A 14031-nucleotide genomic window follows, 5' to 3' on the forward strand; every position below is an offset into this window, starting at 1 on the left:
ATTCCTCCAAGGTAGTAAGGATGCCCCTTAAAGGAAGGGTTGATGCAGGCAGAAGAAAGTGTCGTTGCTCTTAGTCACTCTCGAGCCAGCTCTGACTCATGACGACTCCACGCACAACAGAACAAAACACTGGCTGGTCCTGTGCCAGCCTCACGATCATGGGTATGCCCCGTTGTTGTAGCGATTAAAGAAAGTGTGTCTACGCAAATACGACACTGGTTTTCAAGAGGTGACATGTTTATCTGTCAAGGAGGTGATGGTTCTATTGCTTTTCTTTCTTCTTGTTGTTGTTGTTGTTAGTTGATTCCGGCTCATAGCGACCCTATGCACAACAGAACGAAACACTGCCTGGTCCTGCACCATCCTCACAATCGTTGTTATGTTTGAGCCTGTTCTTGCAGCCAGTGTGTCAACCCATCTCATTGAGGGTCTTCCTCTTTTTCGCTGACCCTCTTCTTTACCAAGCATGATATCTTTCTCCAGGGACTGGTCCCTCCTGATAACATGTTCAAAGTATGTGAGACCAAGTCTCATCATTCTCGCTTGTAAGGAGCATTCTGGTTGTACTTCTTCCAAGACAGATTTGTATGTTCTTTTGGCAGTCCATGGTATATTCAATATCCTTCGCCTACACCGTAATTCAAAGGTGTCATTTCTTCTTTGGTCTTCCTCCCTTCTTAGTGAAACCCAGCTCTCCGAAAGACTTGACCTTCCTGTGGCGACAGGAGACAGTCACTGTCAGGTGTTCCAACCTTTCCTACAACGGTCTCCTATATCAAATCCAGTACAAGAGCAACTTTGATTCCGAGTGGGAGGTGAGTGCTGCGGTGTGCTCTCAGGGATGAGGAGTTCATGTCTGTCATGGATTGGTATCGTGTCCCCCCAAATACATGTCGTAAATCCTAAGCCCTACACCTGACATTGTAATTCCATTTGGAAATAGGTTCTTTGTTTTGCTAATGAGATAGTATTAGTGTAGGGTGTATCTTAAGTCAATCTCTTCTGAGATATAAAAGGAGCAGATTAGGCACCAAGCTGAAAAACCAAATCCATTCCTATTGAGTTGATTCTGACTCATAGTGACCCTATAGGACGGGGTAGAGCTGCCCCACAGGGTTTCCAAGGAGCAGCTGGTGGATTCGAGCTGCCGACCTTTTGGTTAGCAGCCGAGCTCTAGATTAGGCACAGAGAGAAGCAAACACAGATGGGGAAAGGTAGATGACACATGGCGATCACCAAGGTACGCCGATAAGAACATTACAGAAGCTAGACAAAGACCTCCCCCTAGAGCCGACAGAGAGAGAAAGCCTTCCCCTACTGGACGGTGAGAGAATGAAGTTCTGTTCCTTAAAGCCATTCCCTTGCCATTTCTATGGCAGCTGCACTCGACAACTAAGACAGAGAGTACCCACCTTGTCCTTGTGGGGTTCCGTATATCCCCCCAAACCCCCTTTCCCCTCTCTCTGGACCCCACTGCACTCCATTCCATCTTTCCATCAAGATCGATACCTAATCCCACTAGACTATGGCAACAGAGAAACACCACCTAAGTAAGAACCAACAAGACTATGTATGCAGAGCTTGGCTGTAACAAGGCCAACATCACTTGTGTTCAGCAGAATTTCAAAGACAGGGTTTTCCGAGGGAACAAAGGGAAGGCTTCCTGTATGCCCTGAACGGACGCTGTTGCCATGGGGAAGCTAGAAGTGGGCTAACTGGAAGTGGGGCATTTTATGTTATTGGTTAAAAAAAAAACAAAAAACATTGCTTTTGAGTCAATTCTGACTCATAGCGACCCTATGGGACAGAGTAGAATTGCCCCACAGGGTTACTAAGGAGCAGCTAGTGGATTCGAACTGCCGACCTTTTGGTTAGCAGCCGTAGTTCTTAGCCACTGTGCCACTAGGGCTTCTATGTTATTGGTTAGGGGAGCGAATTTGACTTTCATTGGCTGGACTTACATTGGAAGGGGGGATAAGAATTAAGTGAGTGTCAGCTACTAATCAAGGAGACCTGATGGTGCAGTGGTTAAAGCTCTTAACCAGAAGGTTGGTGATTCGAACCCACCAGCAGCTCTGCGGGAGGGAGATGTGACTGTCTGCTTCCATAGAGATTTACAGCCTTGGAAACCCTACGTGGCAGTTCTACTCTGTCTTATAGGGTCCCTGTGAGTTGGAATAGACTTGATAGCAATGGGTCAGTTATAAATCAGGCCTTGGCCATTTCGGGCTCATTGTTACAGAGATCGTTGCTTGCTTTCCTAGGCTGACTGCTGCAGGCTGCGAGTCAGTTGTATTTTTGTATACGTTCTAGCCATTGTCCGATTGTTCATTCAATCACTCACAGCTTTTCCCTGTCCCCACCTGTGTCAGTTCCCTAGAGCTGTTGTACCAGAAATACCACCAGTGGATAAAAACAGAAATTTATTTTCTCATAATTCAGGAGGCAAGAAGTCCAAATTCATGGTGTGGCTTTAGGGAGAGGTCCTTCTTTATCTATTTCAGCTTCGAACCCTTTGCCATCAAGTAGATTCCGACTCATAGCAACCCTATAGGACAGAGTAGAACTGCCCCATAGGGCTTCCAAGGAGTGACTGGTGGCTTAAACTGCCAACCTTTTAGTTAGCAGTTGAGCTGTTAACCACTGAGCCACCAATCCTTGGAGTTTCTGGACTTGTAGATAAATCTGCCTCTGTTCTCAAATAGAATCTCTGTGTCTCTGTGTCTAATCTGTTCTTATTCTAACTCAGAAGTGATTAGATTTAGAACCCACCTCCCCCCCGCCATGATCTAATTAGTGTAAGAAGATGCTATTTCCAAACGACAGGATTATAACCACGGGTATGGGCGTTAGGTTTCCAACACATATTTTGCGGGGTGCACAATTCAACCCATAACACCCTCCCATTGGGAAATCACTCCCTGCAACAGATGCCTCCTTTGTGTTTTAGACACAGAGGAACAAGCTTGAGATTTGAGCGTGTGAGCAGATCAATGGAAAACTGAATTTTATGTCACCGTCAACACCTTGGGTGTCGCATAGTTCAGTCGACAACTGATCATGGAAATGAAGCAAAGCTAGGGAATATCTTGCCCTGTTGTGCGTGGGGTCGTCAAAAGTCAGCGCAGACTCTATTGCGGCTAACGGCTAACGACAACATGGGTGAATATTTAATGACAAGAGAAAACGCATACGGTGAAACATTGCATTAAAAAAGACACACAGTTGCAGGAAAAATATAACCCCATTTTCATTATGAGTACTTCTGGGAGGAAATAGATAACATCAACCTGCCCATGGTGCCCATATCTTGGAGCTAAAACAAGATTTTTTTTTTAGATAACGTTTTCCTGTGTTTTGGGTGAAAGTTTGTACAGCAAATTTGGTCCCCATTTAACAATTACTACATACATTGTGCAGGGAGGTTGGTTACGTTTTTACAATGTGCTAACATTCTCACTGATGTAGTTCTGGATATTTCTTTTCCAGTAATCTGGTTACCCTGCCCCCTTACTTTCTCATCTTTGCTTTAGAGTAATTGAGCCCTGGTGGCTCAGTGCTTAAGACCTTGGCTGCTAACCAAAAGGGTCGCAGTTTGAATTCACCAGCCGCTCCTTGGAAATTCTATGGGCAAGTTCTACTCTGTCCTATACGGTCACTATGAGTTGGAATCAACTAGATGGCAATGGGTTTCATTTTTTTATCTCATATGGATTTTTTTTTTTTTTTTTTAAGGAGCACAGTATTCACAGGTGATAGTCTTTATTTTATGAGCCAATCTGTTATTTAGCTAAAAGGTTACCTTAGGGGGTAGTTTTGGTTCAAAGTTTAGAGTATCTTGGGGTGGTAGCCTTGGGGAGTCCTCTAGTCTAAACTGTTCCAGTAAGTCTGGACTTTTTAAGAATTTGAGTTCTGCTCCACACTTCAATAAGAAAGTTTTTTTTTTTTTTTAATGGTTCCTCTTTTGTCTTGAATGTTTTCTAAGGTCTCAGAAATAAAGGTGTTACTTTTATAATTGTAACAAACCATTTGTTTTCCTAAAAGGAAGTACTTGTCTCTAAGTCATTCTTCAAAAGCAGTTATTTGTTATAAAGGATTCTCAGGGTGGAGGAGAGGAGGGGGTCGAGGTGCTTCATCGATGTGTTTTCGCTGAAGAGATGTGAAGGTGGGGATGAAGGAAGGATGGGAAACAGCGGAACGTGAATGTCTGTACCACTAATGCCCACAGTAAGAGCCTTGTGGATTCCTGGTGCTAAGATAAGAAGGCTAGATCGTGACACCCCTCACATGTCTATTTTTTCTGCAGTCTACGGAGCGGAGAACCTGCAGCATTGCAATAGAAAACTTGGATACTGATAAATGCTACTATTTCCGCGCCAGAGTGAAAACCATGGAGTCCAGATATGGCCCAGAGACGTACCCCAGTGACTGGTCGGAAGTGACCCAGTGGCGGGGGGGAGAGCAGAAAGGTGATGTTTGTTACACAGCCGTGTCTCGCACCTTTGTGGCGAGGGCAGGCAGGGGTGGGGGCACCAGTAGACGACCAGTGAAAACCGTGAATGATCTTGGTACCAAAGATGAATCGGAAAGTGATTTCTCTCAGTGTTTCTCTCTGCAGGCAGCCTTCCTCACTGACGTAATTATATATATATTTTTTACTTCTAGGAACACAGCAACAAAATAACAAGTATCATTTACTAAAAGCCTGATTTGGACCTGCTGCTATATAGATTAGCTCTTATCATCTTTGAAACAAGCCTTCAATGCTGTTACAGTAGTATGATTTTGTTGACGATAAAATTAAGTGAGGTAAAGTGATTTGTCCAAAGATACACAGTTAGTTAGTTGTCAAGCTGGGCTTTAGACTCCAGTCTATGTGCCTTTCCATCCATGATAGAAACCATGTAATTATATACAGAATGGATGGGTGGCTGGATGGGTGGATGGGTGGGTGGATGAGTAAATAGGTGGCTGGAGGGTGGTTGGGTGGCTGAATGGATAGGTGAAAAAATGGATGAATGGATGGGTAGGTAGAGGATGAATGGGTGAATGGGTGGTTGGATGGGTAGGTGAAAGAATGATTGGATAGATGGATGGATGGATGGGTGGCTAGATGGATGAATAAATGGGTAGCTGGAGGGTGTGTGTGTGGATGAGTAGGTGAAAAATAGATAGATGGGTAGGTGGATGGATGGGTGGGTAGATAGATGAGTAAATGAATGGCTGAATGAGTAGGTAGATGAAAGGATGGATGGGCAGATGAACGTATGAGAGGATGGATGGATGGGTAGGTGAAAGAATGGATGGATGCATAGATGGGTGGATGGATGGATGAGTAAATGGGTGGCTGGATGGGTGGGTGGCTTGATAAGTAGGTAAAAAAAAGGATGGATGGATAGGTGGATGGATAGATGGGTTGGTGGTTAGGTGAAAGACCGTGTGAGTGGATAGATGGTGGATAGGTAGGTGAGTATGTGGATGGGTGAAGGGACAGATGGATAGAAGCACAGGTAGGTGGATGAGTGGGTGGCTGGTTGTGTGTATAAACAGATGGTGCATTTCCAAAAAGGGAGGAGAGGAGAGAGAAGAAACAGAACTCAGGGTTTTACACCAAGGGAAGGTAGAGATCTATCTGTCCCTTCGTTCAAACTTCTGTCACCATATCTCAAGCCATGGCTGGACAATGATGAGTGGAGGAGAAAGGCGGGAACAGAACCACACCAAGAAGAGCTTTCTGAGCAGGATAAAGCCATTGGGAGCAAAGTGCCACAATGCTCAGGTGCTGTTAAGAAAGATTGCCCACTCACAGGGTGGAGGAGGATGCCAGGGATAGCTCCAGGCTCTGCCTTGAGCAGACAGCAGAGCTTCCCCCCGGGGAATGACCAAAGAAAAGAGGGCTTGGTGGGGAAGCAGTGCCATTTTGGATAAATTTACCCTGAAGTTCCTGGAGGACGTCGATGCTGAGACGTCCAACGAACAACTCAACATGTACCTGAAAATGAACGATGCACTTGGGTTGGGCCCCTGCAAACAGGATGATGTATGGCATCCTTAGGTTCAGTTCTTTGAGTGAAGGGTCATGCTTCACTCATCTCCCTGTTCCTGGGACCCAACACAGGCTTGGCTGACCTTCAGCAGGTCACCAACTGATGCCGGTCCCATGAGTGAACTGTCAGCTTCAAAGGCTTTTTGGTGTAGTTTAATATGGTGCTAAGGTGCACACTTCGTTTAATCTCTTGCAAATCAGTGTGCCTCTCCAGCCCACGTCTATTGCTTTTACCAGCTCAAATATATGCTATCAGTAAGGAGCTCAGAGACAGGAGGGAGGAAATGAATCCATCAGATAAAGGCATTGACTGTCTTGAGGGCGGGCAGCAAGTCATAGCACCGTGGCTCATCTGGTGTTTGGATACAGAGCCCACATCATCCCCAGGGGAAACTGAGGGACGGCCTTCTTGGAAAAAGCTAACGGTTACCCTGTCTTCAAGGGAACCCCCTGTTCAAAATGAACAATGAAATCAGTGACTTTCACAATATGGATACCTGCTGCTTGGCTATCTTCCATATTGTGCAAGGCGTCCCTGGGTGTGCAAACCATGAACCCTTTTGGGGTGAGCGACACTCCTCTCCTCCAGCCTGCCATCCTTCACGTGTCTTCAGTGGACGTCCCTATGCCCAAGCAACACCCTAGTAGGCTTTTAGCCAGAGAACAGAGGAGAAGTCAGGGTCCTAAAATCTCTCTCCACCACCAACACCCCTTTCACTCCCTTGGCCATAGTAGGTTCCCTGGGCAGTGAGTTGAGCCAACACCATCTTGTGGGGATGCCAACGCAGCGTGTGCCTGTCTGTAGACTCAATCAGTCTCCCTTTCCAAGATATTACCCACACACAACCTCTACCAGATTGAGTTCGGCACAACTAAATGGTGCCTGGCTACCACCACTGACTGCTCTGACAGGGATCACAATAGAGGGTCCTGGACAAAACTGGAGAAAAATGTAGAACAAAATTCTAACTCACACAAAAAAAGACCAGACTTACTGGCCTGATGAAGATTGGAGAAACCTGAGAGTACCGCCCCCGGACACCCTTTTAGCTCAGTAGTGAAGGCAGTTCTGAGGCTCACCCTTCAGCCAAAGATTAGACAGGCCCATAAAACGAGACTAAAGGGGCACACCAGCCCAGGGGCAAGGACTAGAAGGCAGGAGGGGACAGGAAAGCTGGTAACAGGGAACCCAAGGTAGAGAAGGGAGAGTGTTGACATGTCATGGGGCTGGCAACCAGTATTAGAAAAGAATATATGTACTAACTGTTTAATGAGAAGCTGGTTTGTTCTGTAAACCTTCATCTAAAATACAATTTGAAAAAAAAAAAGATATTTCCACAGCCATGAAGTTTTGCTGATGGTGGCATTCATAAATGAAAACAACGGGGGTAGGATGAGTTCCAATACCAGGTTGAAACCTGACAGTGGCCATCCTGTTTTGTTTCAGATACGTGCCTGCAGGAGGAAACGTCCTTCCCAAGGTTTGTCTTGATCGCTATTCTGGTGACCCTCCTCACTGTGTGTGTTCTTCTTCTGTTCCTGTGGAAACGGCAGAGGTAAGGATCCCTCTGCGGGCCTCCTAAGGACGAGGGCAGACGGCTTGGCTTACAACATGTCCATGAAGTTGGAAGAAAGACCAGTTGCCTGGTGGGGTGGTTCAGCTGAGTCTCACGCCCCATCACTGCCCACTTTGTTGCCAATGGGCAATGAAAGCTGAGAGGCAGATAATGTTAACCCATTGCCGTCGAGTCGATTCCGACTCATAGCGACCCTTCAGGACAGAGTAGAACTGGCCCATACGGTTTCCAAGGAGTGGCTTAGATGGGTGGATGGGTGCATAAATGGATGGATGGGTAGGTGGATGGGTGCATAGATGGATGGACGGGTAGGTGGTTGGGTGCATAGATGGATGGACGGGTAGGTGGATGGGTGCATAGATGGATGGATGGGTAGGTGGATGGGTGCATAGATGGATGAGTAAATGGGTGGCTGAATGCGTAGGTTTGAAAGGAGGGATGGATGGATGGACGGTGGGTGGATTCTAACTGGAGACCTTTTGGCCTGAGCTCTTAACCGCTGAGCCACCAGGGTTTTCAGATAATGCTAAAGACACAGGGATATTGGGAATATTATTTCAGAAAGGGTCTTGTGGACGCAGTAAAATGTATGTGTGTCGAGCATCTGCTAGAAGGCTAAACCAGTTGCCGTTGGGTCGACCCTGACCATGGTGACCCCTTGTATGTCAGAGCAGAGCTGGGCTCCATAGGGTTTTCGATGGATGATTTTTCTTCTGAGGCCCCACTGGGTGGACTCAATCCTCCAACCTTTTGGTTACAGCTGAGCATGCTCACCGTTGACCCCACCCGGGGACTCCTGCTAGAGGATTAAACGAAACCAAACTCGTTGCCCTCGAGCTGCTTCCGACTCACGGCGACCATATAGGAGAAAGTAGGACTGCTCCATAGGGTTCCCAAGGAGCGGCTGGTGGATTTGAACTGCTGACTGACTGGTTAGCAGCCGAGCTCTTAACCACTGTGCCACCAGGGTTCCTCTAGAGGGTTAGCGTGTTTCAGACACAGAGCCTGACTCCGCTTCGTCCTTCCTACCCTCATTCTCTGCATGTAACAGGAGATAATAACACATTTTAATTTTGATTGAGATCAATAACAGCGGGCAATTTGGCGAAGGTGGAAAATAGAGTTGTATAAGAAAAACCTCTCAGGTTTTGTCTGTACATTTATAGACAACAAAACAAAACAAAACAAAAAACCAATACTCTTTGAGGCCATAAGAGAACTTTTCAAAAATATTGAATAGTTTCCTTTCTTTTTTTTTTTTTTTTACCTTCCTTATGACATTTTAATCATCATGATTTCCATTTCTGGAGCCCCTGGTGGCACAGTGGTTAAGAGCTCAGGCTGCTAACCAAAAGGTCAGCAGTTGGAATCTACCAGCCGCTCCCTGGAAACCCTACGGGGCAGTTCTACTGTGTCCTATAGGGTTGCTATGAGTCGGAATCGACTTGATGACAACAGGTTTGTGTTTTGGCGTTGTTTCCATTTCTGTTTAAGCCTAAGTGAAGCCTAAGCTCTTGGCTGTTTACGACATTGGGAGCTGTTCATGTCCTGTGTTGCTGGTGCCATCTTTGTTTCTTGGGATCAGGTTTCCATAGCAACAAGCTGAGTGACAAGGAGAGAAAGACAGACCTCCATTTGAGAGGAATCATGTTGGGTCTGAGCTGGGCTGAGTTAGCCAACTTCCAGTGCTTCCTGGTGTAGTTTCATACAGTGTAGGGTTAGTGCTGCCTTCATTTAATCTCTCGCAGATCAGGCAAGCTTCTTCAGTCCACTTCCATCTCTTTAATCAGCCCAAATGCTGCTCAGCCAGGGAGGAAATAAGGTAATCAGATAAGACGGTTGGCTGCCAGGAGGCCAAGCTGTCAGGTGCAGCATCTGCTAACGAGTCCGGTGTTTGAATGCGAAAGTCATCCACTGGGGGAAACTGAGGGACAGTCTTCTTGGAAAAACCCAACACTTGCTCTATCTTCAAGGGAACACCCTGTTCAAAATGAACAGTGAACAGTGAAATCAATGCATTGCCCAAGGAGCCCCTGGATGGCGCACAGTGAACATGCTCGGCTGCTAAATGACAGGTTGGAGGTTCGAGTCCACCCAGCAGTGCCTCAGAAGAAAGGCCTGGCAATCTACTGAAAAATCAGCCATTGAAAACCCCATGGAGCACAGTTCTACTCTGACACACCTGGGGCCAACAAGAGTCAGAGTTGACTCAATGGAATCTGGTTTTTGGGACTCCCTGGACAGTGCCGGAAACCCTGGTGGCGTAGTGGTTAAGTGCTATGGCTGCTAACCAAAGGGTCGGCAGTTCGAATCCACCAGGCGCTCCTTGGAAACTCAATGGGGCAGTTCTACTCTGTCCTATAGGGTCGCTATGAGTTGGAATCGACTCGACGGCACTGGGTTTGGTTTGGTTTGGACAGTGCCTGGTGGTGCCCTGGTGAAGAGCCCAGCTGCTCACCAAAAGGTCAGCAGTTCAAATGCACCAGCTGCTCCTTGGAAACCCTATGGGGCAGTTCTACTCTGTCCTATAGGGTTGCTATGAGTTGGAATCCAGTCAACACAATGAGCTTTTTTTGGACAGTGCAAACATTTAACATGCTCGGCTGCTAGCTGAAAGATTGGAGGTTTGAGTCCACCCAGAGGTGCCTCAGAAGAAAAGTGTGGTGACCTACCCCTAAAAATCCCATGACGCACAGTTCTACTCTGGAATCTACTCCACGGTAACTGGTTTACACTGTACGAAGAACGTGGCTGTGTGTCCCAGAGAGCACAGTGAAGCAGGGGCACCAGTGGATGTCAAGAGCCTGGGGACGGTGTGGGAGCACTGAGGGGAGCAACCACCCTGAACTTGGGGTCCGGGTGCTGCGTCGCTGGGAAGCAGGTCTGTAATGTCCTCACCCCTCTTGGGGTCTGTGCACCACAATGGGTCCAGAGCCATGTTGGGGCGCCAGCCTGTCTGGCCAGACTCTCCATGCCCATTTCAGAGTGAAGAATCTCCTCATGCCCAGCGTGCCAGACCCAAAATTCACCTTTCCCGGGCTTTTTGAGGACCACAGAGGGAACTTCCAGGTAACAGTGATCTTGCTTTGTCTTCTCTTCTCTCAACTCAGGAGGCTTGCTTGTTATTATTGTGGTTAGTTGCTGTCAAGCAGACGGCAACTACAAACTAAAAAATCAACACATGTAATTACACACGTAACATCATATATACATATATTACATTCTCCACCCTCCATCCTGTCTCCACCCTCCATCTTGTGTCCATCCTTCATCTTATCCCACTCTCCATCCCATCTCCACCCTCCACCTTGCCTGCACAAACATAGCACACACATAACATCATATATATGTTACATTCTCCACCCTCATTCTTGTCTCCACCCTCCATCTTATCTCCAACCTCCATCTTATCTCCAACCTTCATCTTGTCTCCACCCCCATCTTGTCTCCACCCTCCATCTTATCTCCACTCTCCATCTTATCTCCAACCTTCATCTTGTCTCCACCCTCCATCCTCCATTTTGTCTCCACCCTCCATCTTGTTTTCTGCCTCCACCCTCTGTCCAGCCTCCACCTTGCATCTTGTCTCCACCCTCCATCCTCCATCTTGTCCCTGCCTTCCATCTTGTTTTCAACCTCCATTCTCCATCTTGTCTTTTCCCTCTATCTTCGTTGATTATACCTGGTTATTCAGTTGCTTATGGTGAAGCAATAGTGGTTCAGTGGTAGAATTCTCTTCTTCCATGTAGGAGACCCAGGTTCAATTCCCAGCCAATGCACCTGATGTGCTGCCTCCACCCCTCGGTCGGTGGAGGCTTGCTTGTTGCTATGATGTGAACAGGTTTTAGCTGAGGTACAGACTAAGACTAGGAAGAAAGGCCTGCATTCTGCTTGTGGAGATCAGCCAACAATAAACCCTATAGATCACAGTAGTCTGATTGACGACCAGTCACGGGAATGGCACAGGACTGGGCAGCGTTTTGTTCTGTTGTGCCCGGAGTTGCCGTGAGTTGGGATCAACTGACAGCAGCTAACCGCAAGAGCAAACATGGTGTACACTTTGTGGAAAGTTACTGAAGAAGGGGGCTTTTCTGCTCCAACAGGAATAGCCTTCCCAAGGGAGTCTGCCTCATCCCCAAGGATGTTTGCTGGCAACCCTCTGAGGAAAGGGGCAGTACTGGACGTTTGGCCAGCTTGTAACAAGTCCAGGGGTGCTTTTCCGTGGGGTGATTTTGTTTTTCTAAATATAAATTTACTATAAATTTTAGAATTTATGGTTTTTAAAATAAAATTAAAATATACTATACACTTGATTTTACAGTCCTTACATCCTCTTTTTGCTATGTGTGCATACCTGGTCACAGTCTTGAGGCAACCTACAAGAATTGAATGCCATTGTGATCTGATGGTAAAGTTCCCTATAGAACGTGCTACTTTTTACAAAATTCATAACCTAGCTTCCCTAACTTGGTAGAGAAATTTGGTTTATTCATTTACTCGTTTTATCTTGGAAGTATTTTATTTTTACATAGTTTATTTTGTTTTTTCTTGTTTCTAAGAATATAGACAGGAGAACATAAGCCAATTTAACATTTTCTACACGTACAGTTCAGTGACCTTGATGACATTCATTGAGTTGTGCATCCATTCTGGCCCTCCTTTTCTGAGTTGCTCCTCCCCATTAACATAAACTCACTGCCCCCCAAGTTTCCTATCTAACGTTTTGAGTTGCTGTTGTCAATTTGTCCCTATGTAGGTAGATCTTAAAAGAGCACAGTGCTCGAGGCAGACTTTTTTTTCCTAGTTAAGCTAAACTATTGTTTGGTTTTAAGAAGACTTCAGGTTTAAGGTTTAAAGATTATCTCAGGGCAATGGTTTCAGGGGTTCATCCAACCTCCACATCTCCAGAAAGTCCAGATTCCATGAGAATTTGTATTTTACTTTAGGAGTAATTTTAAATACACAGTTGCTCAGCTGATGTCCTCGAAAATACAGCTACGCAATGACAATGACTCAACAAGGGCAACCTGAATCCTCTTCTTAACCAAATACCTGCATGACTGGATTGAATGTGTTAGCATTGTGCTGTTGGTTGTCGATGAGTTAGCTTTGACTCTTGGCCACCCCGTGCACGACAGAAGGAAACGTTCTCCGGTCCTGCACCATCTTCATGATCCTTGGTCTGCCTGAGTCCATTGTGGTGACCAGTGTGTATTCTGAGTGACGTCCAACCTAGGGGCTCGTATTACCAGCGCTATATTACTGTTCTGTTGTGACCTGTAGGGTTTTCATTGGCTGATTTTCAGAAGTAAATCACCAGTCCTTTCTTCCTAGTCTGTCTGAGTCTGAAAGGTCTGCTGAAACCTGCCCACCACGGGTGACCCTGCTGGTATTTGAAATACTGGTGGCCTAGCTTCCAGCCTCACAGTAACATGAAAGCCACCACAGTGTGACAGACTGACAGAGGGGTGGTGGTATTAGCATTAGGGTAGATTTAATCAAAAAGTCCCTGAGTGGCACAAATGGCTAAGTGTTCAGCTACAACTGAAAGTTTGGCGGTTCAAAAACACCTAGAGGTGCCTTGCAAGAAAGGCCTGGTGATCTGTGGGACACCGTTCTACTCTGACACACATGAGGGTCGCTGTGGGTCGGGATCAACTTCACGGCAACTGGTTTACCTTTAATCACTCACTGAGTCTATGCGTGGAAAATGGAGATTTAGAACTTTTTTTTTTTTTAAATTAGAACAGAAGAATATATCAAAATTTTGCATGCACTAAAAAAAAAAAGTGCTAGGGGTTCGTGTTTGGGGCATGCACTGCGGTAAGACACACTGCTGTTTGGTGTGTTCACGGGATTTAAGCCAGAATGTTCCATCCCTGCAGGAGTGGATCAAGTTCACTGAGAACGTGGCCCCTGTGAATAAAGTGGAGAATGAAGAGGAGGACTGTGCCCTGGAGGAGGTGCCGGTGGTCCAGCTGGTCAAGGCCAAGGTGGAGGCACCCATGACAGGCCCATTGTGCCCACAGATGCAGATGGGAGAGGCCCTGGGTCCTGGCCTGCATCCTCTCCGGCCCCCCCAACACAGTGATGTGGTCACCCTGGGTGGCTTTTCATTTGTGGTAGATGACGATGCATACTTGATGCTATGAGAGAGTGCCCCCTCCAGAGCCCAAAGCAGGGTCAACGTTGGTGGTAAAGGACCAAAGGAGATGCCCCAGCAGTCAGCACCATCCAGGACCCATGATGCTGCTGTCTGGGGCACTGAAGACCCCCACTGCCAGACCAAAGGGCTCCCTGGGTCCAGTTTTATTCCCAGGACATTTCCATTCCAGGGCTTGGTGGTGGGGCCATTGTAGGTGGAAGACCTCATTGGTTTGGGGGTTCCTTGCTCTCAGATTGCACCTC

General features: G+C 46.7%; 1 protein-coding gene across 1 annotated transcript in view; it reads left to right on the forward strand.

The window, feature by feature from the left end:
- CRLF2 (cytokine receptor like factor 2) overlaps nucleotides 1-13775 on the forward strand; it is a 41247-nt gene extending 27472 nt beyond the window's left edge. Inside the window, exons 4-8 of the mRNA XM_049871579.1 lie at nucleotides 682-815; nucleotides 4307-4469; nucleotides 7494-7602; nucleotides 10608-10692; nucleotides 13509-13775. Of these exons, the coding sequence (XP_049727536.1) occupies nucleotides 682-815; nucleotides 4307-4469; nucleotides 7494-7602; nucleotides 10608-10692; nucleotides 13509-13775 (758 nt within the window). The remainder of the gene's footprint in view (nucleotides 1-681; nucleotides 816-4306; nucleotides 4470-7493; nucleotides 7603-10607; nucleotides 10693-13508) is intronic.
- Nucleotides 13776-14031: the final 256 nt, after the last annotated feature.

The sequence above is a fragment of the Elephas maximus genome, chromosome X, assembly GCF_024166365.1.
Source record: "Elephas maximus indicus isolate mEleMax1 chromosome X, mEleMax1 primary haplotype, whole genome shotgun sequence".
NCBI lineage: Eukaryota > Metazoa > Chordata > Mammalia > Proboscidea > Elephantidae > Elephas > Elephas maximus.